The 23,961-nt window shown below is 34.8% G+C and overlaps 1 protein-coding gene across 1 annotated transcript in view; it reads left to right on the top strand.

The window, feature by feature from the left end:
- The window catches only part of LOC134529237 (glucose-6-phosphate exchanger SLC37A2), a 79,138-nt gene that overhangs the window by 39,827 nt on the left and 15,350 nt on the right, over positions 1 to 23,961 (top strand). The window contains exons 5-6 of the mRNA XM_063363123.1: positions 16,659 to 16,769; positions 23,856 to 23,957. Of these exons, the coding sequence (XP_063219193.1) occupies positions 16,659 to 16,769; positions 23,856 to 23,957 (213 nt within the window). The remainder of the gene's footprint in view (positions 1 to 16,658; positions 16,770 to 23,855; positions 23,958 to 23,961) is intronic.

The following is a 23,961-nucleotide window of genomic DNA, read 5'->3' on the forward strand; positions in this document are numbered from 1 at the left end:
CCTCCCGTAATATGCTCAGACCTGGCCCGCTCTCAGCGTCGGGCACGCTTATGCTATACGAATTAACAGTGGGCTCTCAAGGCATCCCACACGCCTGCTCACGAGGTATAGGTCGCCACGTGGTAGGTTAAAAAATAAGACAGTTATACATAAGGTGTTTAATGTGTGCGCGTACTCCCATACACGGCTTCACGAGGATACGGTTCCAAGACCCAAGGCACTTAATCGGATTATGGGAATAAGGTCCACGTACGTGGCCGCACAAGTTATTACTTAAGAAGCGTTAAAAAATCTCGTTAAGAGTCGAAAAATGATTTAAATAAACAGTCCCGGGGATAGTGTGAAAGAGATTTGGAATTAATTAAGAAAAAACGGAACTAATGGTCAGTGAACAAAGAGTGAAGTTCTCGGATGCGGAAGTCTGTGTCTTGCCTCGGTCGTTGGCGGCGTAGAACTGGCTGAGCACTGGGCTCTCTCGGAACAACATGGTGCTGTCCCGCCTGGCCAGATTACTGTTACGCTCTTATGATTAAGTGCCTTGAAATCTTACATATGACAAACACAAAAACCCTTCTATAATTATAGCACGCTCTCCCACGGTTCTACTATTATTAAACAAACAGTAATTAAATTATTATATTTAAATAAATGCCGACTTCGGCTCACGTTCGGGTCCGCTCTGGTCTGCCTGGCAACGTATTTATATTACACAAATAAAATTACATATTATACAAAAACAAAACCCTCCCGCCCGTCAGTGGTGACACAAATACAGGGGGGGAAAGTAAAAAAAATTTACAATGTATTTATTATGTATTTAGGGGGACGTCGCACTGTCGCTACAGCACCCTCTTGTGGTAGTTTGTGGCACGCTATTTAAACACACAACTACGTACTTTCGGAACGGTGTGACTGCCAGTGTGGGAAGTGGGACGGGGGGTGAGGGGAAAGGTGGCGGAGGCTGACCAGGCTTCTGGGGCGCAGGCCCGGTTGTCGTCAAATGTATTGTTGGTTTTTACACGTTAGTTTTTTATGTCTGTCCATTTAATCTGTAAAAATATTTGGAAGTCTTAATAAAAACAGATATAATGAGTGAATCTGGATACATTCACAAGTTGTTGGTCTAACTAGTGTTTCTTTAACATGAAAGACATGTAAGTTATAAAAATTATAAAGTATGGACTGGACTGCAATTTTTATAAACACATGTACCAACCATATGGGCAACAATGATTTGTATGTATAGTATACTAGATGATCAGGTGGATACCATGTCAGTAATTCCTGCTTTGAAGCAGAGACAATGTAGCTTGTTACATGCAGTGTGTCACTTCAGTACTTACAAATTTTTACTAAAACTTTTACAAGCCTACGTAATAATTATTTTGGCAATGAAAATAGTAACACTCGTTAAAATATTTACGTTATCATATCGACTGTGTTCTGATAAAAGGATATAACCCATATTTGCGATAATATCATTTTACTGTAACACAGTCAATGTCATTTGGACTTTGTGAAACATTGTGGGCCTTCTTTACACTTTTCTTCATTATCCACACTGAACGTTTTTGCAATATCTTCAATGAAACATTTACAAGCCAATTTTTGAATTTTATTTTACACAATTCTAAATGCAAGTATTAAATATTGTGAAGTTATAATTATTGAGTCCACCTGGCAGCTTGTGAAAATAGATACATATTAAAAGTTTATATGTCTGCAGACAAAAAAAAAACGCCTTTGTGGTTGAGAGAGAAGGGACAAATTTTATTTTTAGGGTATGTGGCACTTATTCTACTGTACTCTCCCACCCCTCTTCGCTAATTGGCACGCTATTCAAAAGTGGCTCATGCACACATCATTCGTTGCACGTGTCTGTGACCTCAAAACAGAGATAGGAACAGTTTAGGAATGGTGAGTTTCATTGGGCTCGATGGAGCGTAGCCCCTGGATGATGTCAAAACATATACAACAAAAATAACCATGAAAAAAATATGAATTTTGGGAAGAAACTGGCCATGGTTTAATTCAAGGAATGATCAGAGCACTTGCCAGGACATAAAAAACTAAAGTCAGGATGGTTATACTGGTATTTGAAGTCAGGTCCTCTGGAATGCAATACCGCTGTTCCACCTTTGCTTTAGGAAAGTTTCTGTTTCCACCAAATGAATTTGGCATTGTGATATTACAAGACAGCAGCCAATCACAGCTTGTGTTCACTCGAACACTTTTGTTGCTGCCCATTTAATGCATGACCTCTCAGTACTGGCCATTTTAAGGTGTTTTCAAAAATAAAATTCTAAGACTAACAGAGATAAAATTTACCCAATCACAGCTTGTGTTCACTCGAACACTTTTGTTGCTGCCCATTTAATGCATGACCTCTCAGTACTGGCCATTTTAAGGTGTTTTCAAAAATAAAATTCTAAGACTAACAGAGATAAAATTTACCCATGGAGAAACAAATTTTATCACTTCAATTTAATTTATATTAATAAAAAATTTATATTTGACATGTTATTTATAAATTAAAACCGTACCACAAAAGACCATGATTTTGGTGAAAGTAAAAAGTGGAAAATATAATGATGTCGCCGGGGGTTGTCGGGGCGTTAGAGAAATGTTAAATATGAAGGGCGCCACTGTGTCTAAGGTGCACGGACCCGGATGAGACTCTTAACTCTGGTGTGACGTCGCCCGTGTGGGGACATGACTCGACCCCCGTACACTACCTATAGAATAATAGACCTGGACCCGCTCTCAGCGACGGGCACGCTATGAAATAATGCCGTGGGCTCTTATGGCATCCCACACGCCAACCTGGAGTGCACACGTGGTCAAACAGGAAAAAAGACAAGTCCGATAACGTTGTGATTTATTATAGTCTTCATGGTACAATTCCCGCTTGAGCGCGTTACATAAAGAACTACAAAATAGGTTTAAACTGTTTAAAAGCCTTGCGGCACGATCGGTTTACGGGCTGTCCGGCCACCACGTGTTCGGACTTTACGTTCGTGGTGCTTTCTGAATTCCTTACGGATTACACGTAATTAATTAAACAGCCAAACCCCGAAGTAGGCTCCGAGGATAGCGAAGACAATTAAGAAAAAATTACATAGAACAGAATTACCAGGTCAGTATAATGAAGTTGAAGTCCTCTGAGTGCAGAGTGCAGAGTGGTGATGCGAAACGACTGGGCTGAGCGATGGTCGCCGGGGTGGCAGGACAATGACGTCACGGGGCAAGACGGATAGTACCGTTATTCCCAGCTGTATCGTGCCATGGCATATTTAATAAAACTAATTAAGTTACAAAAATCCCTTTAACATTTTACTCTGGCGGTTCATGAACCGCAACCACGTAATAATTGATTTACTCAAGAAATAATTAAATAAAGTTAAAGTTACTGGATGGCCTTCCGCAAGTCTGAGGCAGTAGCGGCCCTTTAGCGTTTTTGCCGAAAAGAAAACAAATGAATTACAGTATTATGCCCTGAACTTAAATACGCAAACTAGGGACCAAATACAATAATAATACTTAAATACAAATTAGGAGGGGACGAAGCACTGGCTTGACTCTGCCTCTTGCCGGGCATTCACACACGCACACGTCAGCTGCGGGAGATTCGAATGCACAGAACCGAAGGAAGAGGAGTAGGAGGGTGGTGACATATCGAGCTAAAAACGGCCGCAGGCCCTAACAATGTCAATACATTTTTCAATTTCATCATAAAAATTTAACAAAACCAAAAATTACTTCAAAACATCTCATGATAATCATAAATGTACTCAAAATAACATTTTAATGATTAAAGAATTTTTATATCATTGAAGATTTCAAAATACAAATACAGTAAGAAATTGAATAGGTAAGAAATGGAATTCATTTCTGCAAACTGTACAGTTCTATTGTAGATGCTACTGATTTAAAAACCAGTAATTTTACATTATGTAATTGAATAATTAGAAACCAAACAAAATCATGGTGTTGAATGTGAAATTCCAATTGCTGGTGTTGAATGTGAAATAACAATTGCCGGTTGACATTAGACAATAGATATTACACACCTTTTCTTTTCAAGTTTAATAGTCGTCACAAAGCACTACTTTCGCTGTCAAATTAATTATGCCTACGTTAATTTACCTGTTAGATCACAGAGCTTATTTAGACTCCCTTTTTTTATTGTTATAATTCCAAAATCACTTGCAAATATGAATTTTATAATACTAGGATTAGAGTGCTCTTATTATAAACTTTGTGTACACTTTACAATAACGATATTTTTTACAGATTATTTTGAACACTAACAAATTTGATATGTTTTGACAATTAAATAATTATACTTTGCTTAGTTTTTACCTTTGAGTTAATGTTATTGTTCTAAATTATCTTTTATGTTTTGCTGTTATTCAATGTTATGTACTTTTTTTTAAATTTTCAATGAGCCTGTCTGTCCAACCATTTTTCTATTTAATTTTTTTGATTGTGTGTGTGTGTCTGTTGTAGTCCCTGCAAGTGCGTGGTTCAGTCTGCTTATGCAGGTTGCCCAATTAGTGCCTACTTTTTGGGGTGTTCTTGTTCAGATGGTGCCTGCCTGTGTGGTGCCTACCGGTTGGCACTTGCAGTGACTACATTTGTCCTTTTTTTTGTATATGTGGTGCCCACCGCTTAATTCCCTAGACTGTTGGTGGGCATGTAACAAAATAAAATAATTAAATAAATAAAACCTCAAAACAAGGTTTAATACAAAAGTAACATTGCAGGTTAAAGGTGTCTTTTTCCTTACTTTTCCAGTATCTTTTATACTTTTTCTGCACAAACTTTACATCTCCTTTGAGCTTTCTTCTTACCTGGAAATATGGGGATCCTTTCTAGAAAGTGTTTTTCACTTGCCAAGTCGCTACAGACATTCCTCAAGAACTCATTCAAAGAGGCAGAGTAGTGGTCACTTGCTACCAGGTTGTACTTGATGCATGCATTTGATACACACATCAGTATCATATGACAGGCCACTTTGTGGCAATATATTACAGTTCTGTGCTCAAACATACCATATGAATTGCGCTGTTCTGACAAGTCTACATTAACTCTTTTTTTGTTGTAGTTCACTATAGCTGCTGGCTTGGTGAGTTCATGTCCTTGTTTATCTGTAAATTCAACAATTTCTGCTGTGTGTCGAGTACTGATCATTTACACATCATGCTTATCCTTCCAACATAATGCCAAAATATTTCCCTTGCGACGGTACATTTTTTCTCCACTTTAAGTATTTGGGTTGTGAAGCACTGTTGACATTCCTCTTCTTTTTTCCTGCACTGTTTCCACTAATGCTGTCTGAACACTTTCTTATTCAGGAGCAAGAGTTGGGCTAGTGTAATATCTGGCCATAAAAGCTAAGCTATCAAGTAGTCACAGCACACCATTTGTGACAATATTTTCTTGTCCACAAAACATATCAAAGTTCCAAAGGTAACCTGAATACAATTCAGACAGCACGTAAATTTTTATGCCATACCGGTTAGGTTTCTGCAGCATATCCTGCTTAAAACAGAGCCTTACCCTGAAAGTACACATTTCTTCATTTATAGTCACATCTTTTGCTGAGCGGTATCCATTTCTGAATTTCTGGCAAAAAGTTTCAAACATGGGCCTGACAGAAGAGTGGATAAAAACCTGGTTCTCTTTTTTCTTTGCATTTCTGTTGTCATTCAGATGAAAATGCATCAAAATGGAAATAAATTGGTCCCTACTAAATAAGTTTGGGAAAAAACTGCATGAGACTAAGATATTGTGCCCCAGTGATCTCCAATTGATTGTCTCTCATTGATATTCATGTCAAGAATCACTGCAGGACATTTCCATTCTTTAGTCTGAGTCACAGGTATTGAATTCTGCAACCTACTATGTGGAGAAATTTGATTCACTGATTTCTTCTTTTGTATTGCCTGCTGAGCATAAAAATGGTATGCTCTTTCATGTGGTTTATTAAATCTTTGTCAAAACAGTAATAACAAAATCAGGCTATGAACTGCTCACATCTTGTTCCAGTTCTTTAGTCATAGGAGAAAGTCCAGTAAAAACATTTATTTTAGGAATCTTATCCAATCCTCTCCATCAATCATGACAGTCTGCCCTTATCGTGTGATGCCCTTCCTCTTTTCTTTCCTATACAAGGGGAAGAAGCAGCTCATTTAATTCTGTAACTCCCCTTTAAGTAGATGAATTTTAAAAAATGTTTATAAAATAAAAATGTGTAGTTCTTTTGTATGCATATGTTACATATCAGTTTATTACTCTGTTTCATTTAACATTAGTAAACACATATTGTGAAATAATCTGGTATAAAGTAAAATTGTTGCATTTATTACTTACCAGAATCACTAGATGTTTCACTAATCAGGATCATCTTCATGGTTCTTCTGATTATCATCAGGAAAATGTCACACAAACTACCGTGCAAATGAGCTAAAATCTAGTGTGAATTAAGGAAACTCCCATAGAAACATAAGAAGCAAGCAGGAATTGTAATTTATTTATTTATTTAATATTTTTTGCATGCCTACCTACAGCTTATGGTCTTGGGTGGTAGGCACGATACAAACAACACAGATACATACAGACAGAACAAAACAATACAAAATACAAGACAACAAAACAAAACGATACACACAACATGCAAAATTTAACAATTAGAAAATAATTTCTTTGCCAATTTTATAATGTAGAAAATAATAATAACACAAAAAAAAAACTAACTTGAAACAATATGATTATTAACCGCAAGAAAGAGAAAAAATAATTAAGTTAGGAATAGTTGTATTTTTTTAAATTTTATTTTGCTATCTAATTCAGGAAATAACCTTGCATATTTATTGTAATTTTTAGTTATTCTGTTTAATAGATCATTTTTTACTTAACGTACAAATTAAAGATTTATTACGACTATTGAAAGTAGGTATTCTAATTCCAGTATTGTGAAGAAAATAGTTACAATTAATTGTATTTTTGCAACAATTGTGTACAAATAATGCATCTAATATTTTTCTTCTTAATGGTAAGGAACCAAGAAGGGAGTGTAAATCTACATTTAGATTAATGTTACTTCTTAGGTTTATAATTTTGATCAGTTTGAATTGTATTTTATCCAATTTGTCACCATCTGATTTATTAATGTTATTCCAAATCAAAGAACCATATTCAAATTTAGATCTCACCAAGGATATATAAAGACTAAGTGTTGAATCTAAATTAGATGCATTAAATGTGATGTATTTAATCAATGCTAACATTTTATTAGCATTTGATCTAAGTGTTGCAATATGATTGTGAAAGAATAATTTTGAATCCAGCAAAATACCTAAGTCTCTGACACAGTTTGATTTTGCAATAGTACGATTGTCTAGTTTATATTCAAATACAATAGGATGATATTTTCTTGAGAAGGTTATTTTGGTGGTTTTACTGTAGTTAAGTTTAATGACCATGCAACAACAGAAGAAATGTCATGTTGAAGTAAGTGACAGTCATTTAATGAAGTAATTTTTCTATATATTTTTAGGTCATCTGCAAATAACAGACCAACAGAATAATTTAGTGCTTTGGTTATATCATCAATAAAAATGTTGAAAAGAAGGGGAGAAAGGGTACATCCTTGAGGTACTCCAGAGTTTGCCATATATAAATCAGATTTAGTTTTATTAATAGAAACAAAGTATTTCCTATCTTTCAAATAGCTGCCAAACCATTTGATATATTTGTCACTCAATCCCATAATGGATAATTTGCTGAGTAATATCTGATGGTTTACTGTATCAAAAGCCTTTGCTAAATCAAAATAGCAAGCATCCACTTGGCCTTGGGTTATCACTTCAGAATAAATTGGATTTATGAAAGTTATCAGATTGGTAGTACACTAGAGTCCCGTTATAGCGAGGTGTCACGGTTCCGGGTTTGATCCTCGCTATAACCGAATTGGACAGATTTTGGCCCCCCAAAAAATAAAAATTAACCGAAAATTGCATAAAAATTGTGTTTAAACCTGTATAATTGGAAAATAACAGGTTATATTAACAAAATCTTAATTTCTGTGAGCTGATGTGTGAATTCTCTTTAAAACGATACCCCACAAGTACGGATGCGATCACCGATTGCGTCAAAATAACCAGAATACCCTACCACGCCACGTAAGTATAGCATCTCAGCCCACAATCGATTACTCGGCTTGGCCCGCGGCCGACACAGCATTGTGCTGCTATCTATCGTTGACGCGCGCTGTCTGCTGGCGGCTGTGTTGGTTCGGGATGTAGAAAACAGGTGGTGCTAGTGTAGCGCAACATTTAATTCCTTACAAAAAAGCAGGAGTGCGGCAATGCACGTACGCCTCAAACGAAATAGTCGCTGGAAAACTACTTTTTTCATTTAAAAAAACCTGTAAACGTATTTAGAAAATAAATTCGGAATTAAACTCAAACCATCACCACCCCCTTCCTGGACAGATACCCCAACAACTGACCGAAACAAAAGTTATAAGAAAACTGTCCTAGCGATTCGGAAATAAATACGGTAGTGCCTACTATTTGACAGCTAGTAAAATAAATAACGTGACGTGTTTGTAAACGTGTCACGACTGAAATAATTCCAAACAAGTTTATAAATATTTGTGTATTATTAACGCGATCAGTTAGCAACAAGTATAAAGACGGCTCTGACGTTTTTGGCCTAACATAGTTATAAACAATGTTATTATTCGTTAATGAAAATGTTCCAACAAATTAATTAAAAGCATTTATATTTTTAAAAAAAAAATGTGCATTGTTATGTTTAATGGCGGGAAAAAATATATTTTGTCTATTTTATAAATAATAAGAAATGCGTACAAGTATATGTATATTCAAAGGCTTGGTTTATTCGAGTCGAGCATACCTTGGCCTTGAAGCCAAGCGGAAGTTTGATAAAAGAAAGAAAGGACGGGATTCTATTTTTAAAGACACGCACTTAGGTGGCGACTGCAAGGTTGAAGAATGTGACAGGCGTCAACGGCAAGATGGGTAGTGCCGAGCGAGAGGGGTGAAGATATAGCAGACAAATAACCAAGGCGCGCTTCACGCGATCACGCCGTAAATTCCTCAAAAAGACCTCGTTATAGCCGTGTTCTCACTATTACCGTGCTCGCTATAACGGGATTCTACTGTAGTAGATTTTCCAATTCTGAAACCATGCTGACAGTCAGATAGTTTATTTTTGAGATTGAAATCAAGGTCCTTAAATATTATTTTATCAAAAACTTTAGCAAATCCATTTATATTTTAAATTATAATTTGTGACATTAAATTTACTACCTTTTTTTATGTATAGGAATGACCTTGGCAGTTTTCCATTTATTGGGGTAGATGCTGTTTTTGATACTGCTATTGAATATAAACTGAAGGATAGGAACAAGAACCAGAGAGCATCCTTTTATTATGAAATTAGGAATACCATCTGGACCTGTTGACATAGTAGATTTCAAGGATTTGACCCCCTAAAGTACAAGACTCTCAGTAATAGTGGACATAGGAATGGAACAAGCAGTATTATCAGATATCAAAGGAGTACTGTTATTGGCTGGAGTTACATATACGCTAGAAAAATAGTTTGCAAAACCGTTTGCAATACAAAATGTGTCATTAGTGACAGTATCATTGACCTTGAGAGAGAATGGCTGATTGTATCCTTCTTTCATGATTTTTATGTAATGCCAAAAAAAATTTTGGATTTTGTTTGATTTTGTTGTTTAGAGTTTGTAACCAAAAATTTTTGTCTCTTGAAATGAGATATTTAGCCTCTTTACGTTTCTGTGAAAATAGAGCATAGTAATAAGGATTCATGTTTCTTTTGTATAATTTATGGAAATGTTTTTTATGTTTTAGTGTTCGTATAAGTTGCTTTGAGTACCAATGCGAGTAACTATAAGTAGTTTTCACAGTGACAGGAATGTAACTCATAATATATTGATTAACTGTAGTACCGTAAGATAGGGTGACTTTGGCCCAATCGTTGTAACGGTCAATATGTTACATGCATAATTTTTATTTAAATGTGCAGTGTTTTTAGTGTGGCTAAGTACTGAGGCAATTTTACATTCGTATAACACAATGAAAATACAACATTTAGTTAATTTTCAAAATGTCAGAAAAATATTGCATATACAAAGTTTGGGCCATTTTCACCCCAAATGTGGGGTGACTTTGGCCCATTCTTGTAATTTCCTAAATAAGTCAAGCAAATAACGATCTGGGCCATATGCACCCCATAGATGATGAACAAAAAATGTCAAAATATAAAATTATGTATAAAAAAAATTTAATTCTGCAATAATTTGGCCATAACATACCAAAAATTAAAAAAATAATAATTTTCTGCAAAAAAAAATGGAAATAATATTTAGTTAGTATTTTCAAACATGAATAATGGTAACGGTAGCTACCTACACAACTACTTCATACTCCTCGTAGTTTCAAAACTATTTATGTACCGTAACAATATTTGAAATCTATTTCATAACAAAAGTTTCGAGTTCAGGGACTCGGAAATACCCTCGTTTGTTAATCTTAATTGGGGGTTCAATTTTCATTTCAACATTGCTCCACTCATATTTGCATTTGTCTGGTCTTTCAGGCCATTTCCAGGCTTTGCTACTCTTAACCATACAATTTACCTCTATTTCCTCAAATGTTTTGCTTATAACTTCACCCGGATACTCTCCACCATTGTACACAACAACAACAAAATCACCACATGCTATACTGTCATTATCAAGAGAAAATTTTTCCAGAGGGACAGAAAATTGTCCTGATACTTCTGCTGATGACAATGAATCCTCCTCACTATGTCCAGATGAAACACAATAGAATTTGTCTTCATTTACAGATTCTTCATCACTGGAACCGTCATTACACAATGGCGTCTTTGAGGTCTTCTTACTAGCACAACTCGATGGCTCAAAGTTTTCTCTCTGTCTGCTGGTAGAACTTGCTCTCTTTGGAATCTTGCTGCAACTTGCACTTGTCTCACAAGCTATGAAGTCATTTACAGAAATACTTTGCCCTGGAGGAACATTCAATTTCTTCTTACGTCCTTTGCCTTCTTTGGTTGGAACTAAGTCCTTCTTCTTTTGGGTGAGGTGCGTTATGAATGACTCACTTATTTGGCCAACATCAATGTGAAAATCCTGAGATGGTAAACGTCTCATAATTTGGGTTTTATCGATAGGCACGATTCCGCACTTCTTAAACCCTGATTTGAGATTTGATGGCGATGTTTTGCTGATTCCACTAACAAGCTTACCTAGAAGAGGAGCAAAATGTTCTTTTTGCAATGTTCCATGTCTTCTTCCTTCATCAGTCTCCTTCCAGTCACTGAGTATCTTCCTCCAAACAGATTTCATGGGAGAAAACAGAGCAACGTCTAAAGGTTGTGTAATGTGGGTTGTATTTGGTGGGAGACAAACAAAACATATGTTATTCTGTTTACACATTTTCACAACATATTGGTTTATGTGAGATGACAAGTTATCCCCCAATATAACTTTCTTTCCATCTTGCTTTTTAAGAACTGGCAAACAATGAAACTCAAACCAGTCCTGGAATGTCGCTGCATCAAACCACCCATGTCGGGTACGGTTGTACCGCGCTTCTTTCGGACCCCTTTCACGCCATGTGTTCCACAAATGTTCTGCCCTAAATACCACATATGGTGGTAACAACTGACCAGCAGCATTGCCACAAAACATTACACTTGTGGAGCTTTTGCTGAAGTTTGCAATGCGCTCTGGATATTTCATGCCTCTTCTACAGATAATTTTCTTGTTGCCCGGGTCGTCGGTGAGATTTGTCTCATCAAAATTCCACACATTGCACGGTGGCACACCTTCAACAACCTCGCCCAAGTTTTCGATAAACTCACTTAATCCTTCAACAGTAGTTGCTGCTCTCGCCCTCTTTATATTTGCTGCAAACCTGGATGTAAGGATTTTGTGACGCTTAAGAAAACCTTTAGCCCAATCGTATCCTGGAATATTGTTCTTAAACTTGGAGACCTTCCTTCCTTGTTTATTTAGATAACCAGCAACAATAAACCTTAGTTCTAGCTCATTGATTGGAAATCCATATTCAGAAAGTTTCAAAATGTGGGTGACAAAACTTTCCTCTTCGTCAGCCAAAAAAATTGTTTGCCCGCCTACAATAGTAGTAGTACCAGTACATGGAGACGACTGAACTTTCAGTTTATTTTTAAGGGTGCTCCTCTGTATCCCAAATGTTCCACTGGCCAAACGTTGAGGCATTCCACTTTTGATTGCATCCAAACATCTTGCCAGGTTTTCTGGTGAATAGTTTATGTATTGCCTACTTCCTAGTCTCCTTTTGTATGTTCTAGGCATTGCTGAAGTCGTCTGTAACATCAAAAAAACTTTTATTAGTGATAATAATTTAATATTATAGTATACTAATTTATTTACATAACTAAAACACATAACAGTAATTTATTTTCATTACTAAAACACATAACCTCAAAGGTTGGGGTGACATTGGCCCGGGCCAAAGTCACCCCAAAAAAGTACAATTTTGACAAGACATCAAAAAATGTGTTATAAAATAATTCTAGTTGGTAGTTTTTGTAGCTTAGCCATATTGAATTATTACTTAGATATAGAAGACATAATAGAAAAAACCTACCTTAAATTTTGAAGAAACTACTATACTTTGCAGACAAAAGTATCAGCACTCCAATATGGCCGCAAAAATCAACTGTTCATATAAAAAATGGCTACCAACATGTAAACATAAAAAAATTACAAATGGCAATGGGAAATGTTAGCACATATATATATCTGCACAATGTCAGATAGAAACATTGTGAATCCATCTTGAATTTTTTTCAAAATAATAAAATTAATCTTTTTAATAATATTGGGCCAAAGTCACCCCAATGGGCCAATGTCACCCCATCTAACGGTAGTTAGAATGTCTACCATAATATTCACATCAGTAGTGTTATATAATATAGACCAATCATGATTTTTAATAGCATTATACAAACTTAAGTAGTCTCTTTTTTTATAATTTATAAAGGTTGTAGATGTATTTTCTTTTCTGATTGTTAGACTTATTTCAATATTAACAATAAGAGCCGGATGGAATGTGTCTTCTTTAATTAATGACTCTAAGGCTTTACTAACCACACAATGCTGTAAATTAGAAAAACATAGGTCCAAAAGGTGGATAGGAGGCGGAGTGACGTTACATTGGGACAAACCCAAACCTGAGATAAAGTGGAACACAGCTTTAGCTTTTGATGTCATACCAATAGGATTTACGTTTTTTGAATGTAAGACCAGTCAACACCAGGCACATTAAAGTCACCAAGAATAAGGATATTATCTTGGCATGTGGCAAACTTTTCTTCGAGCTCTTCAAAGTAGGCACCATACACTGCAGGTGATGTATCCGGTGGATTATAAATATTACCAAGCACTAGGGTATTTGTTTGAGAGGTTTTAACTTTAATCCATACAGCTTCAATTCCTGTATGATCGAAAACATGGGTTGGGTAAGCAGATTTAAATTTATTTTTGTTGATAGCAATTAATACCCCTCCTCCCCTTTCCTTCATTGTTAAGGCTGGGTCTCTATTTGTTCTGAAGATGAGGTATTTATCATCAAAGTAATGCGAGTTAATGCTATTATTATTAAACCAAGTTTCAGTAAGACAAATTATATCGAAATCATTAGCTGCTAAGTTATCGTAAAACTCAATTGATTTTGATCTTAGACCTCTCACATTTTGATAGTAAATGTCACACACGCACGCACACGGACTAGCCAGAAGAGAGACAATGGCCAGGCGCTCCTCCAGACGCTGACGTGGAACATGATGATAAGGGCACCTCGTTTACTTCCGACGACGTAGCAGATGACTGCAGTTTTGTGGGGTTTGTGCTATCGGTAATGATAGATACTTGACTTTTGGCTTGATCATACCCAAATACTTGTTCATTGTGGAGTCTACCCCGAAATTCAGTAATTAAGCATCCCGAAGGCCAAAACACAGTATTATTAAGTCTATCATAGTCCTTCTCGTGAACAGCCACATAGAATGATGCGTATGTATCGTATTTAGTCTTGAGCTTGGCTACGCGAAGGTAGGAGATATCAAGTTCACCTTTTATATATGATGACTTCACTTTCAGTAACTGAGGGGTCAAATCTAGAGACAAACACGGCTTTAGATTTAAACTGCCTAGGGTTCATTATAGTTTTCAAAGTGGATGTGGTTCTAACACCAATTTGCATTTCACATTTTTTCTCAGAATGCTGCGCCGTTTTTGTTAAATTATTTTTTGATTTTTGGTGATACCTTACTTTAGTAAATCCTTCTTCATCTTGCTGTGGTTTTGTTAATTCATTTGCTTTAGATAATACTGAATTGATCTGAGCTGACGGACTATGGACTGGGTGATTTTGTACACTCCTGACATTCTGTTTCCGCTGCGGTGACGGTAACCGGCTATTGTTCACTGACCTACTTACCGCTCCCTGTTGTGTAACACAGCTGTAGTTCGCCTTGCCTGGAGATGCATTAACAGGATTAATATCATGTTTCTGCTGCGTTACTGCAGCATTTGTGAGCTGCGATAATTCACTTCTTGTGTCATTCAATAATGTTTTTAAAATACAATTTTCATTTCTCACTTCTTCCATTTGAACTGTGAGTACATCCATCTTGGCGCACATTTTTTCTAGTAAAGATTCCGTTCCAGGAATGACATTATTCAAAGATTCATCAGTCTGAACGCCTATTTCACAAGGAGTTACATCTTGAAAGATAAATTTAGGTCAGTGCCCTTTGCGGCGGCTGACTTCTGTTTCGATCCTTTATCTTTAGTAGAAAATAAAGCAGAAAGCGATCCAGCAGTGGAACTTGGATTCATGGTTTGAACAGTATTAGTAGTTTGGCATTGAGAGCATAAAAACGTCTTTGAACCGTTATTTATATTAAGAGTCCCTGCTCGTTCAGCACAGTTTTCATGACATTTAACTGTAGTGCAGCCCGCACAATTTATGAAAGGATTATATTTACCTTTTCTATTGGTGTTGCAAACACAACATATCAGTTCATACATATCATTCATACCCACCAGTCTTTTCAACAAAGCGCTACGATTTAGTGGCTAAAATATGTACTTGCAGATTACTCAAATGCCACCTCACTCTGTGAAGCGAAACATTACCCTAATCGTAAGTGCAGTAATGTCGTCTAGATTTAATCATGTGCAACAACGTGGACACCATAATATTATCTAGATTTACTAATGTGTACTAAAAAATTGGCTAATCAAACATTACAGAACAATGTGGACATCATAATATTACGCCACCAGCAGTTTTCACAAAGGTCGCTGTCTATGTAATATAACGTAGGCAGTGCCCAAAATGTTAAAAAATGGTTTATACAATATTTTTGTGAAATCAAATTGTTATCTTTTTAATAAGCGGACGGAGTTCAACTTACACAACCATGGCAATTGTCCCATTGGAAATGAAAAGTTTTTTTGATGAAAATTTTTGCACAATTTGGATATCTATCAGTTACAGAGTGATAAAACTCCACTATATTGTTGAAGACATTTTGATTTGTCAATAATATAGTGTGAAGCTCCGACTAAGCGAATCAATCCAATCTCTTTTTAATATTAGTTTTGACTTCATCAGAAAATTTGGTATTTGTTTTATTTGAAGCTTCGGTTGTGATGAAAAGCTTTACATCTGACGTTAAGCTAGGTGTTTGTTGTGAAGCTTTTAAACATGGAAGCCTAAGATTTGCTCATGAAAATATTTTTTTTTTTTTGGTTGTATATGTTTTGCACAAAGCAGTTGGTTACTTAAAAAAATCAAATGTGGCATTCAGATTTGCTTTCATGAATGCTCAATATTAATATTATGCATCATTAGTTTATAATTTTTATTGAATGGTGTTATATTTATAGGGTCCAATTAGTTAATCTTTTTATCAGTTCAAACTTTACAAATCTTAAAATATTATTATTTTTTTACTTCAATTCATTATTTTATAAAATAAAGGTACTACAGCCTTGCTGAGAACAATATTCGTAATTTGATTAGACTTTTTGCAAATATTTAAACATTTAAACATTTAAACTTCACATCAAAAATTGAATATTCGCACAGACCTAGTTTTTAGGTTTCTTATTGTGTCTGCAAATAAATATAGTTAATTTAACTATATTTCTTAACATTGCTTTTATTTCGAAGGAAATATTCTTCATGTACTTGGTTCCATTTGGTTAACTAATCACAGATGTATCTGTCTATTAGTAAGAGTTATATAATGTCTAATTCCACTTGAAGTTTAATGCAATTTTTATCCATCTCTAATCACTTCTTCTTACGTACTTTATTCTTGCTGCCTTACCTTGATTGCATTTGGAATAAGATCTGAAAAACTAAAAATATTTTGCATGCAAAGTCATGTAAATTTAAAATGCTATTAGTAAAATTTAGGTACAAACACGGTGCAACTAATCTCATCTGCACTGGTTACAACCGTTACTAACATTCAATTGGTTGGTGTTGTGAGAAATTTGTCATTTTTTTCAGGCATTAGATAGACACAGTTACCAGCCAGTTGAGTCAGAATATTCTTCTGATAGCGAGTCTGGCTTAGATGAACTGTGCGCTGAAGACGCACAACTTATCTATGGAAGAAAGGTATGATAGAGCTACGGGAAAATGTTTGGAAATTTTTTTATGTGCCTTTTTTATAGTAATTGGGAAAATTGTTTCTAACCTTTTTTTCTGTTTGCATTGTTTAAATTTACGTGTGATAGTAAAATCATATTTATAGTAAGAATGATCACAGGCTTTCGCGGCCATTGTCTGAAGTTTCTTGGCTTATGGGTTGTAGCCGCGTCAAAGGCGAAGATTTTACCAACGTTTCAGTCGACCTTGCACTTGCAGTCAAGGTCAACCAAAACATCAGTGAATCTTTGCCTTTGATGCAGCTACAACCCAAAAGCCAAGAAAGTCCATACTTGTAGCAGTTTTGAACGTATTTTAAGCTATGGGAAATTTATTTTATGCCCTTTTAATGTCAAAATAACATAATAACATAATAATATTTTCTACTTGCATGATTTAAATTTGCAATTGTGATAGTAAAATCATAATAGCAAACATTTTGAATTGTTTTTATTAACTCCTGGGTAAGTATGAAGTTATTAATCAAGTATGCTTTTCAATTGTATTTCAGTAACAAAAATTCAGGATTGGTAATAGTTTTTATTAATAATTTAATAAAGGGGACAAATTGCTTTTAACCTTGCATGATTTAAGTTTACAAGTGTGATAGTTAAATCATATACTTCAGAGCATATATTTTTTGTTGTTAATTTATAACTGTAGAAATGCTTAACAAGTTTCAAACTAGAAAAATTAGAGATTGCTGTATTTACATTTGGTTCTCCTAGCTGTTTATAGCCTGTGATGTATAATTCTCCTATTTTTAATGTTTGTAGTATTTTCCTTATACTTCAATTCACTGTACACGTATCCCTCACTTAGCATGACTAATTCATTCCTAAAAATGCACGTGTTATTCAAAATAGCGTATTCTGAAGCATTAGTTTCCATAAATAGCAAGGCTAATTTATTTAATGTGTTCCAAAATTGTGTAGGAAAATATACTTTATTTATTTATTTATTTATAAATTGTGACATGCACACCAACACTCTGAGGAAAGATTACAGGGGTGTGCACGATACAAATAAAACACACACAATACACAAGAGACACCACAGACAAAGGACACAAAACAAAACAAACAAAAAATAATAATAAACAAAAAATATTAATAAATTCAAAAATACAGAAAATTAGTGGATTAAGAATACACAGTTAATTGAATTGGCTGCAAGTGCTACTAAAATAATTTACTAATTGGCTAAGCTTGTTACTATTGGGTCTAAACTATTATAATTGCTTATTAATCTGAAAATAATATCATTTTTTCTCTTGATTGTACAGAAAGTAGACTTAAGTCGACTATGATACTGGGGGACTCTTAAACCAGTATTATCTAAGATGTATTTACGATTGATTTTAGATGAATAACAATTGGAAATAAAAAGATGGTCAAGGAGGGCACGCCGATCAAAAAGTGATGTTAATTTAGGAGGGGGAAATGATTTTTGAGTAATAAGTTTAATACATTTGTTTTGAATATTTTCAATTTTATCAATATCAGATGAATTAATGTTGTTCCATATTACTGAACAATATTCTAGTTTTGACCTAATAAGTGCTAAGAAAAGAGAAATAATGGAATCTGAATTAGTGGCATGGTAAGTAATATATTTAATTAGGGCAAGTGTTCTTCGAGAACTAGAAATTAAAAAATCTTCATGTTGATGAAAAAATAATTTAGAATCAAGAATAATTCCAAGATCTTTTAAAGCAGTCGTTTTTGGAATTCAATTCTCTAATTTGTACTCATAGTTTATAGGAAAATATTTCCTGGTAAAGGAAATTATTTTTGTTTTATCATGATTAAGACGGACAAGATTTGATTTGCACCAAAGATTAACTGCCTTGATGTCGGATTGCAATAAAATGCAATCATTGACTGAGATGACTTTTCTACAGATTTTAAGATCATCTGCAAACAGAACACCAGTAGAGTGGGACAAGACATGTGTGATATCATCAATATATAGATTAAAAAGTAAAGGAGATAAAGTACCGCCCTGAGGAACACCAGAACAGGCATTGTAAAGAGTTGAAATACAGTTGTTAATAGAGACAAAGAAACTTCTGTTACTGAGGTAACTCGAAAACCAATTAACAAAGTTGTCAGATAAACCAAAATTGGATAGTTTAACAAGTAGAAGTGGATGACTAACAGAATCGAAAGCTTTGGCTAGATCAAAGTAACAGGCATCAACCTGGCCCCTGATAGTGACTTCATAGTAGATAGGATTGAGGAAGGTAATTAAATTTGTAGCAGTAGACATTCCAATTGTAAAGCCATGTTTATTTACAGAGAGTCTATTTTTTAAGGGAAAGTTGATAATTTTGAATATAATTTTTTCAAATATTTTAGAAAAGCAATTTAATAGAGATATAGGTCGATAGTTTGATACCTTTAATTTAGAACCACTTTTGTGAATCGGGATAACTTTGGCAATTTTCCATACATCAGGAAATACTTGAGTTTTTAAACTCATGTTAAATAACTGAGTTAAAAGAGGAACTAAAAGATGAGAACAGCCTTTCAATTTAAAATTTGGTATCCCGTCGGGACCCATTGACATAATATAAATGCGTTGAAGAACACTTAACTATAAATGTGTCACACCATTTATCTTTATAAGCCTCCCATCACAATTTGTATGACAAATACGACACCGCGTAACGGGAGATACGTACGTGGTTATGTACTTTATCGTCAATCGCCTGGCTGACTTGCCCGCTCGGGCGTGACCTTCAACTCACATCGCATACATTTCCAAACCATCCTTTACTGGCAGTGAAACTGATATTACTGTCCGGATAATTACATTTTAATTTTTTTAAAAATTAAAGTACTTATTCGTGTATTACCACCTGGTTCACACCAATCCTGTCAGGCCAATGATTATTTTTTTTCATTGCAACATTCATTTAACAACTTTTTCCACGTAAATAATCTGTTCATTTCTGTTCCGGTATCTAATGTCAAATATATTCCTGCTAGTACAACCAACAGCATCAGACTTACGTATATAAACTTTTCGTTAGAGTCCTTATTTTGTATGCATTGTACGCACAGTTGACTTGCTTAAAACTAAAGTGCGACCAACATAAGCGTGGCCTTCATGACAATCTGCGCACTGTAATACTTCTAGTTTTGTCTGAAATAATTGAACACAATGCATAGTTTTGTCTGAAATAATTGAACACAATGCATTATGAGTGATCAAGCACGTACAGTTACCGGCAGCTGAATGGGCAGACGTTGCTTTTGTTTGAGTGAATAATTCCCTGCCACTGGCAAGACTGAGTTCACAGCCCGGTTTGTGGCCAGGCGACAACGGTACGGCACGGCGGCAAATGCGCGGACGTAAAAACATTTGGTCCTTTTACACTCCATAGCCGCAATTTAACTTGCCATAGCTGATGTTTGTACAACAGCCGATAGCGTAGACAGACCTGCGCGCGCATCTCTTCCCCCCTTGTTTAGCTAACTGTATCCCACGGCACATCTGTTGTTTACAGAAGTTGAAACAAACTTTGTGGCGTCGTGTTCAACTTTTTTTTTTTACCTGCCAAGATTTCTTGCTAACTGAAATTTACAGACTTGCTATTCAAGACTGGGGCAGTAAAATTTACACCGCGCTAAATGAATCCGCGCAATCTGAAGACGTGTTAAGTGAGGGATAGGTGTATTCCTTTTGACCATATCAGGTTGTGTGTGAAAGTCACCAAAAACTATGTAGTTTTGAAATCAACCAGTAGCCTGTAGCCATCCTGATTATTGCGAGAGGAAGGAGAATATCAAGATAGCATTTCCAGTCTATCGTGTGTTTAGTAAAATGTGTTAGAAATAAAGTACTGAATCAAACTACAGTAGAACCCTGTTATAATGTTCCTGCATATATTGGTTTCCTGCTTATAATGTCATATTTTTAAAGTCCCAATATTTCCCCCATAAGGACAATGTATTTATTTCCTGCATATAACGTTTTTAAATAGTGTAATTTCCTGCTTATAATGTTTGCTTTCTCATTCAATAAATGGGGAAAAAATGTTTTAAAACCAAATTATTCCAACACTTAAGATAAAAAGTTTCCTTTATGTATGTTTATGTTTACACTCACTGCCATACAATACATGAAGTTTGTTAAAATACAATTTTATGCAATATACTTATGTTCATAGTTACGTGTCAGTTGGCACCCTTAGTCAACTCTTCTCTTCCTTGCCATTCCAGTGGGTATTCAGATGCACGTACATAGTCCTATGATATTTATGTTGCCATTCATTGAGCGAGGGCATAACTAAAAGTGTTTTCTATTGCTTATAAATAATTTTTTTTTTCAAACATACGTAGGAATCCCAAAATTAAACATTTTCAGGTGGCGAAGAAGTAGACGTTCTCACTCTTAATGTAGTCATCATGAATCGTGAGACAATTTTACAAAAAATGTGGCAGTGTATCTTTAAAGACAAACAAAATTTAACCAGGGAACAAGACGAAGTTGAAAAATGGTTGGCTTGTTTTATAAAATTCATGTATCAAGTATACTAACTTTGGTTTTAACATTAAAGTTGTTTACATAGCTTTGTGAGTCCATTTGTACAAAGCTCGAACATTGTTAAGTGCTAAATTGAGATTTCCTGCTTATAACGTTTTCCTGCTTATAATGTGTTTTTCTTGTGCTCCTTTGAAAAACATTATAGCAGGGTTCTACTGTAATGCTGTAGTGGAATTTATCATTTTGTAAATGGCATTGTTTAATGGGGTTAACATCATTGTAGTTATGTTTTCATAGAGCTCAGCGTTTAGAAATTCCACGTTTTAAAAAATATTGTTCTTAATGTAGATAACAATATCCATTTGACGGACTTATTCAATTATTGGCTTAAATTCAACAATTGGTATCAAATTGGCCTGTTTCTGATGCAAAGCTTCCTATTGGATGCTTCATAAAGTCACATCATCATTGTTAAGGAAAAATGTAGGCATTCCACAACTCCGTTTGTGGTTGGTAGCGTGAGGTCATTGTCCTTTGGATGTCCATGCACCTTAACAGTTCCTGAACTAATACTGAACTAAACTGATAGGATTGAACCTGGGCTAGAATCTTTGTATGTTATATTGTCTAATAAAAGTTGGGCAACCTCTGGAGCACTTCTTTGGTGTTAGCCCACTGCGTACCATAATCAGTACAAGTTATAATGTATTTGTCGGTTGTTTGCTTGATACACCAGATCTGATAACTAACTGGGCATTTTGGTTTCTTAATCTTCATTGTTGGGGATTATGGTGGCATTTTCCTTAGCTTTCAGGACACAGAAATCCTTAACCCACCGTAGTTATTTGAGAGCTATAGTTTCTCCTCTTGTAAATTTTAAGGGAGGAATCTTTGGCTTATGTAATATTCTCACTTGGAAAAAATTACATAACATAACAAAGTTAGTAATAAACAACAGTTAATGTGCCAAAACACTTTGTCAACAAAAACATTCTGCCAAGTAAACAAGTTTTGATTCTTTACATTTCCAATTTTATCTCTGAGACAACACCGTTGATGTCATTTGGAGAAATGCATTTTCTGTTGTACACTGGTGGCTCACGATGCCACCAAGAATACAGCTGTATGTGAGCCACACAGTGACTCAGATGGACCTATATAATATAGTTTACCATGCGCTACAAGCTTAGGGATAGTATGTAATGTGAAGCAATAGTGGCTCACATTAAACTTGACTTTTCAACGTAATAAAATTTTACACTAACAAACTCATAAAAGGCCTTAAAACTATAATTTTTGGCATTGAAATTGGTTAATGATAGCTATGTGTTTAGGTAGCTATGTTTTTAATGTATTTTAAGTAGCTTTGTATTTAATATAATTGTTGTCACTAAATAAAAAAACTTATTTGAAAACTTTTTCTACTAAGTATTTTCACAGTTACATGAAACATGTATTATCTCTTGTCAATTACTTCGCTTTGTGGGCTTTACTGTGTTAGTTGCTTGGTGTGAATTTGCTTTGGTAGGGTTCAGATTTCTGTAAGACTGTCCAAATGGCTTTTAATTGTATGTAAAATTATACTTATTCTTAAGTAATAAAAGTGAATGGTGTTTCTGTTTTATCATAGTTATTTGTTTTAATTTTTAACTATATAATTTATATGTTGTATTATTTTACTGAAAATAGTTTTCATGTATCAAATTACATAGATACTGTAATGTAAGGAGCAAAGAACACTAATTTATCTGCTGTTGCTTTAGTATTTTCATATTACAGTGTATCCCTCATCTCTTGCTATCGCTGTGTGGTCTAACTTTGGAATTTTTATGTGATATTGGTGTATGTATTCATTATTTGCTTGATTGTATGTTTTTTTATTTACTGAACTGCCAATTTGTAAAATAGTGTGTATTTCTTACATTCTTGACTATACACTTTCCTCTATTTTTCACAAGTTTTCTGTGGTCCTATTTAGTGCCTAAACAAAAAAAGCCTATTTTGAAATTTTTTGCATCTTATATTTATCTCATGTATATCACAAATAAACTAGTTTCACTATAATTAAACTGCCAATTAATGTACTGTCTATTAATGTTTTTTATTAAGTTTGAATTTTTATCCCCACTATCATTAATTCTGTTAATACAAAAGCACTCTTTTATGCAAATTATTTTTACAGTACCATTAATTCAGTTTGAATTTTACTCGGCTGATATTTTAAGTGACTAGTGTTATTTTTTGTTGTTTGCACATGCTTAATAACAATAAGTTTAAGTGCTCGATAATATGGTTATAAGTTGAGATACTGAGTTAATATGTTTGGATGAAATAAAAATTGTTATAAAAAGTAATTATGTTAAATAGTGAAATTTTTTCTTTAATTTCAAAGTGTCAAAACATGGTCAGTTCAGATTTGTATTAATGTGGTTACAACAAAAACTGAGATTACAAAAGCACACACATTAGTGAGCCAAATCTATGATTTTAAATTTGAAAGTATAAAGCATTTTCTGTAGTCTAAATATTTGGTTTTGCTAAGCCTTTTTTTTTTTTGTCTAGGGTGATGCACAGTCCTCCTTGGCCATGGAGCCGTCATCACCAACACCTGCTGTCACCACAGAGACAACTGCTGTAGGATTTCTTGGTGCCTGTAGGATTCCTGTAA

The sequence above is a fragment of the Bacillus rossius genome, chromosome 2, assembly GCF_032445375.1.
Source record: "Bacillus rossius redtenbacheri isolate Brsri chromosome 2, Brsri_v3, whole genome shotgun sequence".
Lineage (NCBI taxonomy): Eukaryota > Metazoa > Arthropoda > Insecta > Phasmatodea > Bacillidae > Bacillus > Bacillus rossius.